The 15,384-nt window shown below is 45.3% G+C and overlaps 2 protein-coding genes across 2 annotated transcripts in view; both read right to left on the bottom strand.

The window, feature by feature from the left end:
- Nucleotides 1–678: 678 nt before the first annotated feature.
- LOC146658311 (uncharacterized) lies at nt 679–1,698 on the bottom strand. The gene has a single exon (XM_085427113.1). It carries the CDS (start codon nt 1,690–1,692, stop codon nt 814–816), a length of 879 nt encoding a protein of 292 aa, XP_085283239.1. The 5' UTR covers nt 1,693–1,698; the 3' UTR covers nt 679–813.
- A 5,956-nt stretch (nt 1,699–7,654) lies between these two features.
- LOC146658310 (rap guanine nucleotide exchange factor 1-like) overlaps nt 7,655–15,384 on the bottom strand; it is a 31,303-nt gene continuing 23,573 nt past the window's right edge. Inside the window, exons 16-23 of the mRNA XM_085426733.1 lie at nt 15,302–15,384; nt 15,135–15,219; nt 14,730–14,824; nt 14,215–14,293; nt 13,872–13,973; nt 13,696–13,793; nt 12,689–12,829; nt 7,655–12,603 (exon numbers count right to left, since the gene is read on the bottom strand). The exon at nt 15,302–15,384 is cut by the window's right edge and continues 106 nt beyond it. Coding sequence (XP_085282859.1) covers nt 12,468–12,603; nt 12,689–12,829; nt 13,696–13,793; nt 13,872–13,973; nt 14,215–14,293; nt 14,730–14,824; nt 15,135–15,219; nt 15,302–15,384 — 819 coding nt within the window. The 3' untranslated portion in view covers nt 7,655–12,467. The remainder of the gene's footprint in view (nt 12,604–12,688; nt 12,830–13,695; nt 13,794–13,871; nt 13,974–14,214; nt 14,294–14,729; nt 14,825–15,134; nt 15,220–15,301) is intronic.

Here is a 15,384-nt window from a genome sequence, read left to right as displayed (position 1 = left end):
CTTTCAGCTCTGTTTCTGTGAACTCCCCTTCGCTGCTGTGTGCAGTAGTTTACCGGCCTCTTAGATATAATAAGGATTTTTTTTTATCCGAGTGACTTCCTAGCTGACTGTGCATCACGATACGACCAGATCCTGCTGCTCAGTGATTTTAATATCCACCTGTGTTACCCAGAGAAGCTCCTGGGACTTAGTGAACTCTTTTAATCTCATTCAGCTTGTTAAGGGTGCCACATTATCTTCGGTGTTATCATATCATCTGTCTGTAACTTACACGTCGAGGATGCTGTATTCTCTGACCAAGTTGCTGCTCATAGTCCTGCTGTTAAACGGGTTCCACCTGTGCGACGCCGTCGTGCCTTCGGCTCAGATACTGCTGAGCATTTTTCTACACAGGACATATGAAGGCCCTCCTCAGATGTACTGTTTGATTGGTCACGATGAACCTGAGTCCAAAGAGGACGTACCTACTGCTGTGATTACTGCGAGGTTCAGTGTGAACTCGGGTTTCTGCTAAATGAAGTCATGTATTGATCCTGCTGAGCTCACCTTACTCTGCTAACAAGCAACAGATGAAGCTTTGACACACGACACAGAGAGATTTCAGATGCTAAACAGACTTTATTGAAAGAGAGACAATAAACAGAATAAAGTGATTCACAGCTAATCAATCAGATTGGTTGGAGGATCAATGATCGCTGGTGCAGACAAACCTCTGAGATCACAGTGATTGAACATCATTAAAGAAAAAAGACATCATCAGACCTCTGGGTTTCTGCTCAGTGAGCGTGCTCACTTCTTTTACCATGACCGCTCTCACTGATGATAGCACAGGTAGACGGGAGAAGCTCCTGGGTTGCCTGTGTTGAGGTTTTCTGGGTTCACTTTGAGCCCGTCATTGTCATACGCCTGCTTAGCTGCTGGGTCGGCGAGCACGGTGACGGCCTTGATGGGAGCGCTGCCGCTGTCTTTCTTGTACCACAGGAACACCTCCTTTCCCTCGGTGCCCTCGTTCAGATCCTGGTTCACGATTTCATAGCCTTGGTCTTGGAGGCTCTTTTGCTTGACATCACTGGAGGAGATTTCCAGCTCACTGATGGCGTCCTTGGGGTCTGTGGTTTGACGGTACCAGATGAAGATGTAGGGCCCTCCTGCTCCCCTGTTGGTGTCTTCATCCACCCGGATGTAGCCATCATTGAAGTTGTCGTCATCTTCCTCAAATTTAGCAGTGGCCCTGATGTCACAGATGTAGGTGGGGTTCTCTCTCTTCAACCACAGATAGATCCAGTTTCCTCCAGCACCACGGTTCAGGTCACAGGCCAGTCTCTCCCAGCCCAGTTTATACTTGTAGGGTTCATCTCCTGCTTGTACAGAGACATCGAGTTTCCTGATGGGAACATCGTACTTTAAGGAACCTTTGTAGTACCACAGGTAGACAGAACCTCCACATGCCCCCTCGTTCAGGTTTTTGTCGATCTTTTTGAACCCTGCACTGGACAGACCCATGGACATCTCATCGTGGAAGGAAATCTGAATCCTGGTAATTGCATGATCGCCTTTTTTGTACCAGAGGTAGACGAAGTTTCCCCCGGCTCCTTCGTTCAGATTAACAAAGATTTTCTTGAAGCCTTGTTCACGGAGCGCAAACTCCTCGGCTTTGTTCAAAGACACTTGGAGCTCAGCGATGAAAGACATTATGGGTTCCTGCACCAAACAGAGTTGAACGAATCAAGAATCAATCCAGATATAAAAAGGTTTTAACAAGGGGAATCAGGATAGTATGTAATAATGGCAACAGCGCCAACTAAGAAGCTCTTTAAAAGGAAAAAATGCCAACAGAACAATCTGCACACAATCACAGCATCCTTGTGTTTTTATGATATTACAGTCTCCACTCTGAGCCTGAAACCATTAAACTGAACCCAGAGGAACATATGGGAAAAATAGCTTATTACCACCTTTAATTAATAAGATGATACCAAAGTCTTGGGAGATGATTTTCACCAGAGTAAAATAAAGAGTGAAATGAGGACGCCGAGTGAATGGTGGCAGACTTACGTGTGTGCAGACGTGGTCGGCTGGATGAGGTTTGCTGGACGGCTGCTGATCTCACACAGAAAAATCCACATTTAAATACACAGCAGACATGTGATCATAGTCACAATATCAACACACGTGACTGATCGTCATCAAAAACCATGGGCAGCTATTAAGGATTGTACTGGAATGACTGACGATGATTATTGTGAGTTATACTGAAAAGGAAAAATAACAAGCGTTAAATAAACAAAGAAGGGTTCAAACATTACTGATTATGTGTTTAAAGTTTTATGTGTTCATCATTTCTGTCTAATAAAACAGTCCAAGTTTGGGAAATGAGGAAATGAACAGAGTGGAAAGAAGTAGCACGATCAGCACTGTGGCAGCACAGCTGATCCACTTTCAATTCTCACATGAGAAATGAAAGTGAAATAATAAAACAAATCAGTAGATTTGTTTTATTATGAAACAAATCTACTGAATTCATGTTTAACTGCAGTTTTTCTTTAGAGTTGGACTTTCCTGATCTTGTTTCCTCCTTCATAAAGTCCACGTTGTCCATTTTGGGTAACCAACATAAAGAAAGATAAAGATTTCTTTGCTCAGTGCTCTGGCATTGTAAAGTGAAGCTGGAGCAGGGCTAACGTTTCAGCAGACTAGCACACACAGAATAAAATGTGTGAGTATGAAAGTGTGACAGGCGGACTAGGCTGGTAGAGAGTGTTGGACTCTGTACTGGTTTAGATCTTTGGATAGAAGGGAAGCACTGGGAGTAGTGGTCACCAGAAGCGGGTTTCTAAGAAGAGAGGAGAGCAGTGGGAGCTGAAGGTTACTGCTGGTGAGGTGGGAATTCTGAACAAGGCCGAGAACATCTGGAGACAGCGTTGTCAATACGTGGAACTACTAGATACTGCAACCACAACACGGGGAGCTGATTTATCGCTGTGGGTAAGCAGATAATGTGCCAGCTGATGAACGTGTTCCTCTGTGAGCTGCAGCCGTGTCTGGCAGGCCCTGAGCAGCCGGGAAAACAGGACGGCTGGGTGACTGTGAGGCCCCAGGTGCACCACCAACCTGTTCATGTGTCTAGCTAGCCTAACGATTTCTGCCCAGTGGCTCTTACTCCAGTCATCTCGAAGTGTCTCGAGAGGACTCCCAGCCACATTCAATCTCCACCAGTTTGCATACGGGAAGAACAGATTCAATTCAATTCAATTCAATTTTATTTATATAGCGCCAAATCACAACAAAAGTCGCCTCAAGGCGCTTCATAGATACAGAGAAAAACCCAACAATCATATGACCCCCTATGAGCAGCACTTTGGCGACAGTGGGAAGGTAAAACTCCCTTTTAACAGGAAGAAACCTCCGGCAGCACCAGGCTCAGGGAGGGGCGGGGCCATCTGCTGTGATTGGTTGGGGTGAGAGAAGGAAGACAGGATAAAGACATGCTGTGGAAGAGAGACAGAGGTTAATAACAGATATGATTCAATGCAGAGAGGTCTGTTAATACATAGTGAGTGAGAAAGGTGACTGGAAAGGAAACACCCAATGCATCATGGGAATCCCCCGGCAGCCTACATCTATTGCAGCATAACTAAGGGAGGATTCAGGGTCACCTGGTCCAGCCCTAACTATATGCTTTAGCAAAAAGGAAAGTTTGAAGCCTAATCTTGAAAGTAGAGATAGTGTCTGTCTCCTGAATCCAAACTGGAAGCTGGTTCCACAGAAGAGGGGCCTGAAAACTGAAGGCTCTGCCTCCCATTCTACTTTTAAATACTCTAGGAACAACAAGTAGGCCTGCAGAGCGAGAGCGAAGTGCTCTAATAGGGTGATATGGTACTACAAGGTCATTACGATAAGATGGGGCCTGATTATTTAAGACCTTGTATGTGAGGAGCAGGATTTTGAATTCTGGATTTAACAGGAAGCCAAAACAGGAGAAATCTGCTCTCTCTTTCTAGTCCCTGTCAGGACTCTTGCTGCAGCATTTTGGATTAGCTGAAGGCTTTTCAGGGAGTTTTTAGGACATCCTGATAATAATGAATTACAGTCGTCCAGCCTGGAAGTAATAAATGCATGAACTAGTTTTTCAGCGTCACTCTGAGACAGGATATTTCTAACTTTAGAGATGTTGCACAAATGGAAGAAAGCAGTCTTACATATTTGTTTAATATGTGCGTTGAAGGACATGTCCTGGTCAAAAATGACTCCAAGGTTCCTCACAGTGTTACTGGAGGCCAAGGTAATGCCATCCAGAGGAAGAATCTGCTTAGATACCATATTTCTAAGATTTTCAGGGCCGAGTACAATAACCTCAGTTTGATCTGAATGAAGAAGCAGAAAGTTAGCGGCCATCCAGGTCTTTATGTCTTTAAGACATTCCTGCAGTTTGACTCATTGGTGTGTGTTATCTGGCTTCATGGACAGATAGAGCTGGGTGTCATCTGCATAGCAGTGTAAATGTATGCTATGTCTTCTAATGATGCTGCCTAAGGGAAGCATGCATAATGTAAACAGAATTGGTCCTAGCACTGAACCCTGTGGAACTCCATAATTAACCTCAGTGTGTGAAGAGGACTCTCCATTTACATGCACAAACTGGAGTCTATTAGATAGATATGATACAAACCACTGCAGTGCAGTACCTGTAATACCTACAGCATGTTCTAACCGCTCTAATAGGATATTATGGTCGACGGTATCGAACGCTGCACTGAGGTCTAGCAGGACAAGCACAGGTTCTCTTCTTATTTTCTCAAACTCAACAGTAACAAATCCGAGCTCCTCTTGGTCGGCACTAAATCTACATTATCCAGAACCAACAGTTTCTCTGTTACTATCAATAACTCGCCGGTCTTTGTTTCTTCCTCTGTGAAAAGCTTGGGTGTCATCCTCGACAGTACTCTATCTTTCAATTCACACATTAATAATATTACTCGGTTTGCATATTTTTAATTGCGCAACATTAATCGTCTCCGTCCTTTCCTCTCCCCACATGCTGCTGCCATTCTTGTCCACAGCCTTGTTACTTCCTGGATTGATTATTGTAATTCACTTCTTTCTGGTCTTACTCAAACATCCATCCACAAGCTCCAACGCGTCCAGAACTCTGCTGCCCGTATCATCTCCAGGACCCCTTCTGTCCACCACATCACTCCTGTCCTGCAGCAGCTTCATTGGCTTCCAGTCAAATATCATATCAATTTCAAAATACTCTTGTACACATTTAAGGCTGTTCATCATCTCTCTCCTCCATATCTCTCTGACCTGGTTCAGATCACCGCCCCATCTCGGTGTCTCAGATCTTCTTCTTCCCTTTCTCTCTATGTCCCCTCCGTCTTGCCACCATGGGGAGCTTTCAGCTGCTCCTCGACTCTGGAATTCCCGACCTCCTGATTTAAGAAATATCTCTTCCTTCTCTCTCTTTAAGTCCCAATTCAAAACTCACTTGTTCAAAACAGCTTATCCCACATAACCTCTCCACTCTGCTATTTTACATTTGTTTTATGTCTTATGCTTTTATGATTGTGTAAACTGTTTGCGTTTATGTTCCTTTTATTATTCTACCTTGTACAGTGTCCTTGAGTGTTCTGGGCGCTTTCAAATAAAATGTATTATTATGTTTGTTTTTCTTATTAGTAAAAACCATCAAGAAGTCCCAGCAGCAGGAGACACACACACACGTATAAACATTCAACTTTCACAATCCATCACAAACATTATCACTCAGTTATCAGTAATGGAACATAAAACGAACATGTCATACGTACACATACGCAACTTATGAGTGATTTCACACTTCTCTAATTTCTACACATGGTTGACCAATCACAGCCCTGCTCTTGCCAGCTCACATCCTATAAAACGGCTGCATTGACCTGAGTGACTTGAACCAATCATTTTCCTTTCACGTTGGTCCACAGAGGTGTGTTTCACACTCATGTTACAACATTTGAAAAACCCACTAAGGGGGAGACGGGAGGAACTCGTGATAGTTCTGGCTCTTCTCAGGGAAGTTTTGACCTGCCAGCATCTTTGTGAGTGAAGTGGGTGAAGAGGCCGGCACATTGGTTTCTGCTAATTAGACGTTCTTGTAAAACGTCTAATTAGGCAGACGTGCAGGTCGTGTAACTCAAGGGTAGCTTCTCTGTCTAGCTTCTCTGATCCAGCTCGTGTCACTTACCTAACAATTACTCACAGCAGTTTTTACCAGTTTTGCAATCTTCATTCTATCCCCTTAAATTTAAAAAACGTTGTCATCGTGTCTGCTTACAATAGAGAGCATGTGTCAAAAAAGGAAAAATAAAATAACACTGTCCGTGGTTTAAAAAGTGAGCAGTCTGCCTCACCTGTGAACTCGGTCAGCTAGCGTAGTCAGGTGGCTGCGCTAACTTATTAGCTGAATGAATTCAGTAAATTTGTTGTTTTTAGTCAAGTAGTTAAGATAAGATAAGATAAGATAGAACTTTATTAATCCCTCGGGTGGGTTCCTCTGGGAAATTCGACTTCCAAAAAAAAGCACAGTTTTTAGTTTTTCAAATGTTTAAAATATTTGTGTAAAGTTTCAAAAAGAAATAGAAGCAAAACCAAAAATAATGAGTTAACTGTTGTGCATGACGTCACTGCAACAACCTGTGAGCAACTGATGAAAGACATTTTACTTTCACTGTTTTGTGTTTCTCACCTGAATCAGTTACACTAAAGACTAATATCTTTAATGTTCAAATTTTTCCCTGAAATCAAAACCTTCCAAAGATGACTTGACAAAATGAAATTATGCTTTTAAAGTAGCAGGTACTCAATATGGAAAATACTAGAAATGGTGAGTTGAACTGAAATAGAAGAAAATGTTAGATGAACTTTGTCAGTTAGTAGGACTGATTCTAAATTAAGTTACATTACTTATTTATTTTAAGTACTTGCATTTTGTTTCAGGTCAGGTGACGGTGACTGTCCTGGTGACCGTAAGGGGGCGGGGCTTTATTCATGTTTGAATGCCTTTGAGACTCCGAACGTTTATTTCAGTTTTTCTTTGCTGACTCTGCAGACTGTAATGGAGGCTCCGGCCAGCAGGGGGCAGCAGGTGGTTTTACCTGAAGTCATTACAGCTGAAGTTCTGTGTCTGTGAATGATGCATGCTGGGAAAACGGACCGCGAGCCGCTGTGACATCGGCACAGGTGAGCGGGTGGGTGGGATTCTGGGACGTGCTCAGACTGAGGTGTGTCACATGACCCTGCTGCTCTACAGGGTCCACCTCACTCAGCTGAGAGCAGGAAACGAAGCAGGAGCCGGGGAGTCTGCTCGTCCTCAGTGTTTACATGAAACTAATAATACGATTGTCAATAATCAATGAACCAATGTCTCTGACTCCTCTTAAATCTGACTTCTTTAAAGTTCACCCAAAAACACTAAACCTCCACCGTCAAATGTCGCTCTGCCTGGAAGTGATGTAATAAAAGGCCGACTGAAGCCCCTCCCACAGCAGTCTGTTCACAGAGGGGAGGGGCCGTGACAGGCAGAGCCTTCAGTTTTCAGGCCTCTCTTCTGTGGAACCAGCTTCCAGTTTGGATTCAGGAGACAGACACTACTTTTAAGATTAGTAAGTACCGTATTTACCGTACTATAAGGCGCACGTAAAATCCTTAAATCGACAGTGCGCCTTATAATCTGGTGTGCCTTATGTATGAAATTTGCTTTGTGCTTCCTGACCGTGAACCGATTTTACGTGGTACACGATGCTCAAAAATCTGTCAAAAAAACCTTTTAGTGCCACTTTTTCGGAGCATTACGGTTACCGTTGCAAGGAGCCTCATGGAGTAATACGTACTGTGCTTCAACACAACATTACCGTGTTATGCTTACGAAGCGGATTTTAAACAATCAGTTATGCAGTAGAAAATGGAAATAGAGCAGCTGCGAGGCAATTCGGCATTAATAAGTCGGTGGTGCGCAAGTGGAGGAAGCACGAAGATGACCTAAAACAAGTAAAGAAGACCAAAAGGAGTTTCCGAGGGAACACGGCGCGATGGCAGAGGACAAAATTGAACAGTGGGTTATTGAACAGAGAACAGCAGGCAGAAGTGTCTCTACAGTCTCTGTTCGACTCAAGGCTACAGCAGCACGTGACATGGAGATCAACGACTTTCGAGGGCGACCTTCTTGGTGCTTCCGTTTTATGAAAAGGCATAATCTCTCAATCCGCACAAGAACTAAAGTCTCACAGCAACTGCCAAAGAAAAGTTGGCCATTTTCAGCACCTACTGCCAGAATGAGATCACTGGAAAGAAGATCCGGCCAGAACACATCACTAGCATGGACGAGGTCCTCCTCACCTTTGACATCCCCGTGAACCGTACTGTTGAGAAAACAGGCACCAGTACGGTATCTATATGCACCACAGGGAACGAGAAGTCATCCTCCACTGTAGTTCTGGGCTGCCAAGCTAATGGCCAGAAACTACCACCCATGGTCATTTTCAAGAGGAAGACTTTGGCAAAAGAAAAGTAGAAAAGTTTCCGGCCGGCGTCATCGTGAAGGCTAACTCAAAGGGCTGGATGGACGAGGAGAAGATGAGCGAGTGGCTGAGTTTATGTCAAGAGACCGGGTGGCTTTTTCCACAAATCTCCGTCTCTTTTGATCTACGACTCCATGCGCGCCCATCTCACCGAGGCTGTCAAAACCCAAGTGAAGCAAACTAATTTGGAGCTTGCCGTCATTCCGGGTGGATTAACCAAAGAACTCCAACCATTGGTTGTTCAAAGTTAAATTACGAGCTGCGTGGGAGCATTGGATGACAGAAGGCGAGCACACATTCACCAAGACAGGGAGGCCACGCGGAGCAAGTTACGCCACTACCTGCCAATGGATCGTGGATGCTTGGGCTAAGGTATCAGTTTCAAGTGTCGTCTGAGCTTTCAGGCTGGAATAATCACTGAACAGCTAAGTAACAGCAACGAGACTGATTCAGATAATGATGAGAGCGATCCGGGCATGCTTGATGCCGAAATTGCCCAGCTGTTTACCGTAACTCAGACACGGGAGGTGAAGAACTTGATGGAATTGTGGAAGTTAATGTACAGGAAAAAGTGAGTGTATTCTTCAATATTTAATGTGTTACAGCTTAACAGTGTTAAGAGTTACTGTGAATGAGCTTAATAAAGGTCGAGTTATCTGACTGTTTGTCTTAATGTGCCTTATAATCTGGTGCGCCTTATAGTGCGGAAAATACGGTGAGCAAAATTTATTTATATAGCACAATTCACAGAATAAAATCACAAAGTGCTTCACAATAAATCCAGAAATATAAATAAAATAATAGAAAACAGTGAAAAGATTAAAAGCTTGTTTGTATAAAAATGTCTTCAACTGCTTTTTAAAGGAGACAGTGGAGTGTGCACAGCGTAAAGACGACAGCCTCGGTGCCCGAGGAGACCGATCCCCACACAGGGTTTGAACCCAGTGCGTGGGACCAACAGTGACCTCTGACCTGAAGACCCGAGTGCTCGGGATGAAGCATGAGGCTTCAGCAGCTCAGAGATACGCTGGGCAGCTTCAGCATGCAGAGCTCAAAAAGTTACGACAAAAGTTTTAAAATGAACTCTAAAATTTCCTGGCAACCAATGAAGAGAAGTCAAAACTGGAGTAATGTGTGACCTCTTGTTTGTGCCAGTTAAAAGTCTGTGCAGTCTGAAGGCGTTCCACAGCTGATTTGTTGAGACAAGTAAAAAGACCGTTATAATAACCCAAGATTAGGCTTCAAACTTTCCTTTTTGCTAAAGCATATAGTTAGGGCTGGACCAGGTGACCCTGAATCCTCCCTTAGTTATGCTGCAATAGACGTAGGCTGCCGGGGGATTCCCATGATGCACTGGGTGTTTCTTCTTCACTCACTATGTGCTAACAGACCTCTCTGCACTGAATCATACTTGTTATTAATCTGTCTCTCTTCCACAGCATGTCTTCATCCCGTCTTCCTCCCTGAGCCTGACAAACAGCTCGTTTATTCAAACAGTAACCATGTTCGTAGCATCAGTGACGAGAGCACAGCGTCCACGTGAGCATGCTTTCATCACACCGTTGTTTCCATCTCGTGACTTTGTTCATCATGCAGATTGATGTAGACTTATCTCATCAGTCTTTTTTCTGAAAGTTTGACCTCGATGACCTTCAGTCCAGAGTCTTGGAGATGTTGTGGCGGTCAGTGTTCAGTGCCGCCGCCCGGCCGACCTCACCTGCAGCTCTCTGAGCCAAGAGGTGAGAGCCACTGCTGCAGACTCCACCCCCTGCTCGACCACGTGTCAATCAGATGAACCTGAGGTGTCACAACGATTGCGGTGTGAAGAAATGTGAACTTTGACCTCTTGGGCCAGCTTCCAGGTGAATGAGGGTTTCTCGATCCTGCCCACGTCGGTATTTTGTCGTCTTGTGGAGGCGCTGATGATGAGCAGAATCTGATGCAGCTGTTTAATACGCCAACTGTTCATTTCTGTCAAAATTACATGTAAACAAAAAGTCTCCACAGTCCATGAAGTTAGCGCTGGACCACATCTTATAGATGAATGTTTCATTAATCGGTGGCTCTAGTCGGCGTTCGTTCAGCTCACCATTGATCAGTTGGTCATTCAGAGAATGGTCGGCAGGTCGGCGCTATAATAAGATTGTGTTATTTAAAGTGAACAGACGCACTGCTGCTGCTGGTTATATACACGGGCAAAATAAAAAAAGAATAAATAAAGAACATATTTATCAGTCATGTGTAATATTCATACAGGTGTGTCTGTATGATGCTTCCTGTTTCCTGTACAGGTGTGTTTGATGTGGGACGATGAACGGCGTCTCCGTGGCTGTGAGTTGGAAACAGATCATGTGACCAGCTGTGACACCCCCACAGTGTTACTGTGTGAGCTGGTGATTTTCCATATTCATGTATGTTTAGAGAAATCATCTTGTACCCTCAGAGCTCTGTGGTCTGACACTCAGGTGGGCTGGTTGGTGTCCTGGCCTCAGTGGGACATTAAACTCTCACTTTGAGGGATGAAGGTCGGGACGTTTTAGCATCGCTGCTCAGGTGTTGGAGGGTAAATTGGCTGCTGAGGATGTGGAGCTCAGGTGAGCTCAGACTGACGATGATGATGGAGGATGTGTGATCTGTAGCAGCTGGACGTCTGTAGAAAGCACGACTGAATCTTCTCTAAAAGCAGCTGAAACTGTCACGCATTACAAACGCGTCAGCATGCAGCTGCAGGCTGATGTTCTTCAGACACCATGAACCATCATCACAAGTTCATGGATCGCCTTCATGCTCCACCTCAGTCCAGCAACAGGATCTCACCTCCTTCATCATCATCCATGATGGTGGTGGCATAGCTCAGGAGGTGGAGCACGTCATCTGCTAATCATAGATGATGGTTTGATCCCTGGCTGCTCCAGTCAGCGTGCCAAGATACTGAAGGTTGTTCTCGATGCGTTCATCGAAGTGTGGCCGGACGCAGCGCAATAACGGTTTACCGCTACGCCGAGCAAAGCACCAAGCACGGCAGCGGAGTACTCGCGCATGCCACAGACTTGAACTTTGACCCCTGCATGCTGTAACGTACCTTCACGTGGCCAATAGAAACAAAGCCTTCAGTTCAACCACACGGTGTGTGTCTGAGGTCGATGAACTGATACAGGTTTACGTGCATCTGTGGGGACCTCCAGAGCCTCCTTATAAATAAAACTGAATTAAAAAGTAGAGGACACAGAGTAGACCCACAGTCACCCTCAGAGTCCAGACCCACAGACCCAAAGTCACCCTCAGAGTCCAGACCCACAGACCCACAGTTACTCTCGGACACCTGAAGGACCGAGCGTGATGTGTTTAAATACAGATCAGAAAACGGTGCTAGAAAAACATCTAAAACAATCGGACCCTCGTCCCTTAAAAGGAGCTGAAATTTTGCATCATTCCTACTAAGCAGGGAATCTTTCCACTGGAATTCCCGAGATGGTCAGGTGGGATCAGCTTTAATGATTAACTAATTTTTGTGGCCTTGAAGACACGGTGCTGAGGTGAGGTTTCCACCATCAGGTAAGGGCAGGTGAGTTGACTGGCAGGTCAGCAGTGATGTTTCATGGATGTTTGGATGCAGTTTTTCTTCCTTCAGCAAAATCTGGAAGTCTCTGATCCATCTGTGGGTGCCGGACCTGAATCTGAATATGTTTCTGTTAACAGGAGCGAGGGAGGGAAACCTCTGCCTGCAAATAGCAAAGGTCCGGTAGTAAAATGTCTGCAGGTTTTACCCTGCATGTGTCTGTGCCAGTAATGTCACGCTCTCGGGCCTCGGCCCCCGGTTTGGCACCGGTTCAGTTCTCTGTGTTACAGCATATTAGCATCAGAACAGGTGCAGCCGATTAGCTGCGTGACCCTCTGCGCCTTCACCAAAGCTCATCTCTGATTGGCTCGAGGAGTGTTCTTTGGGCGGATCTTGAGAGAGAGCTCCCACAGCGCCTCCTCAGCCAGGTGATCGCTGAAGTCGTTAAAGAAGGAAATGATGTCATCATCGGGCAGCAGAGAGTAGCTCCTGCAGAGAGAAACAGCTTCAGCATACAACAATACAACCACGAGGTACTCCTAATGATTGAGGAACTGCTCTGTAGGTAACTGACACTTGCTGGTAGCTCCTCAGGGTGTCCAGGATGTTAAACTGCTGCCAGCGTTTGGAGAAGTTAACCTTTGAACCCTGTGATGTCATCAAAGTGTCGGGATTCCCAAGGTGGACAAAAGTCAAGTCCTGCAGAATCAAACCCCTGAGAGAGAGAGAGAGACGGCAGACAAAGCATCAGCCTTCAGACCCTGAATCCTCCCTTAGTTATGCTGCAATAGACGTAGGCTGCCGGGGGATTCCCATGATGCATTGAGTTTTTCCTTTCCAGTCACCTTTCTCACTCACTATGTATTAACAGACCTCTCTGCATTGAATCATATCTGTTATTAACCTCTGTCTCTCTTCCACAGCATGTCTTTATCCTGTCTTCCTTCTCTCACCCCAACCAATCACAGCAGATGGCCCCGCCCCTCCCTGAGCCTGGTTCTGCCGGAGGTTTCTTCCTGTTAAAAGGGAGTTTTTCCTTCCCACTGTTGCCAAAGTGCTTGCTCATAGGGGGTCATATGATTGTTGGGTTTTTTTCTCTGTATCTATGAAGCGCCTTGAGGCGACTTATGTTGTGATTTGGCGCTATATAAATAAAATTGAATTGAATTGAATTGAATAGACCTGAAACATGAAGCTGCAGTTCCTCTGACGTCCAGCAGAGGCAGCAGTGAGGCAGTCCCCATAGACTCCAATGTTAAAACTTTACAGCAGAAACAAACATGTTTACAGCCAGATACACAAACTGTTTGTACTGTGGATAGCTTCCTCCTTCATAACGCCTGCTTACATTGTATTGTTAGGGGCGTGGCCTCTTTGACTGACAGGTGAATGGTGACACAGGTGGCTGTAGCTGCCAGCCAGGCTAAACCTCAGCCAATTGGAGATCCTGAACTGGACCTCTGGACTGTGTTTGTGCTGTTGGAGCCTTTTATCTGAGCAATAATGTGGCTGCTGTGAGGCTGATCACATAGACACGTTCTACATTAGGGTTACTGCCCAACAGGTAGGGTATTTACGTACAGGTAGGGTATACAGGGAGGCTCTACTTCAGCCAGAGCTGCTCGGTAGGCTCTGAAAGAGGATGAACTGTCGATCAAGGTGCTGAACTCCTCCAGAGCCTGAAGCCAAACAGACATAAAACACTGTTAATGCACTGAGGCGAACCGATGAAATAATCCCAATGAACTCGGTCTGACCTCTGAGGTGCTTTTCTGCCAGTCCAGGCGTCGCAGAGGGGCGGAGTCCAGCGCTGACAGGATTGACAGGTACGAGTTAAAGTTATTGAGCTTCCTCAGGTGCTGCAGGAAAAAAGAACATGTGCGGTTTGACAAGATGACATGACAACAGACCACAGTCTGGAACCACAAATGGACACACAGATGTTGTAATGATGCAGTGAGTTTGTAAAAATAAATCTTTTTATTCCAGTTTGTCAGTCTAATAAGTTCTGGTGTAGCTGCTGTCCTCCCCGACTGGAGGGCCAGCTTTGAATACAAATGAAGAGACAAAAGGACTTTTTCTACTGCGGACTCTAACGACCTTCATGATCTTCAGGAACTTCAGCAGCAGCCTCTCTCTGTCGTGAGGTTTGTCCTGAAGGATGATGACGGAACGAACCCTGAAATCACAAAAAGAAGGTTCATTAGTTTCAGAAGCTTCTCCTTCTCTGCCTGTCCCGTCCCTGCTCCTGTCTGTTTGCACTGACATAACTTGAAAGTAAAACAAATGAATAATAAAGGTCAAACAAACTATGACAACCAGTATGGCACAAACCGTAATGAACCACCTGGGAAAGTAAATGTGTCGGGCATTTCTCTTGCCTTCAGACAGTAATTGTGATTGCTACAGTGCCGGTTTCAGAAAGCCGATTGTGATTATGGCATAAAAGAATAACATCAAGAATAACATCATAAAGGCATTTTCTGAGGGGTCTGTGGGCTTTTGATGCTCTTTCTCCAGCACGATTCTGATGGAAACAATAACCTGATGGAGTCACAGATTGTGTTTCTTTGACGAAGGAAGTTGTGTATCTGCCGGTTGTGTTGATGTTTTACCAGAAGGAGACGCTGTTGAAGTGTTGAGTGAACTCTGTCAGGTTGGGACTCTTCTCCTCATTCTGCTCCTTTGACCACAGCAACACCTCTGGAAGCTGGACAGGTGAGAAAAACCAACTGTCATCCCAGTGCACCAAACCTGCCGGCTCCGGCAGGCTGATGAAACAGACTAAATCATGTAAACACAGAAAAGGTTTTTCTGTGGCAGCAGATCGTGATGCAGCCACACTGCAAACCAAGAGGTACCGCTGCACGTGCTGGTGGAAAACTCAACGAGGAGACGGCTCTTTGTGTCCCAAAGCATCATTTACCTGTTTACCATAAACCAGGTATGAATACTTTGTGTTCTCAAGCAGGTTCATGAGAACAGCTGGAGAACCAGGCGTGAGAGAGGCGGGTCTGTACCTCAATCTTTGTGAAGAGTTCAGCATCCAGCAGAGTCAGCTGTTCAGCTAAATCCTGACTCCTGAAGTCCAGCAGAGTTCCCGGCCTGAGGCAGAGGGGACAGAAACATTCAAACTTGACCAATGACAGCTCAGCATGCTTTCAACCTGTCAGGTGTGAAGGCTTACCTGGCAGCCACACCCTTGGCAGCAAGTGGACGGAGTGACTGAGGTGAGCCAATTAGCTTCCACCTCTTCTCCATCTTTGACAG

Source organism: Rhamphochromis longiceps, linkage group LG12 (genome assembly GCF_057381845.1).
Source record: "Rhamphochromis longiceps isolate RC_006_pf linkage group LG12, R_longiceps_female_GT1.1, whole genome shotgun sequence".
NCBI lineage: Eukaryota > Metazoa > Chordata > Actinopteri > Cichliformes > Cichlidae > Rhamphochromis > Rhamphochromis longiceps.
Note: the sequence above shows the minus strand (reverse complement) of the source record. Positions and strands in the feature narration are given on the sequence as shown.

Coding starts and splice junctions, on each gene's coding strand:
- LOC146658311 (XM_085427113.1), bottom strand. CDS start 1,692: ATGTCTTTCATCGCTGAGCTCCAAGTGTCTTTGAACAAAGCCGAGGAG.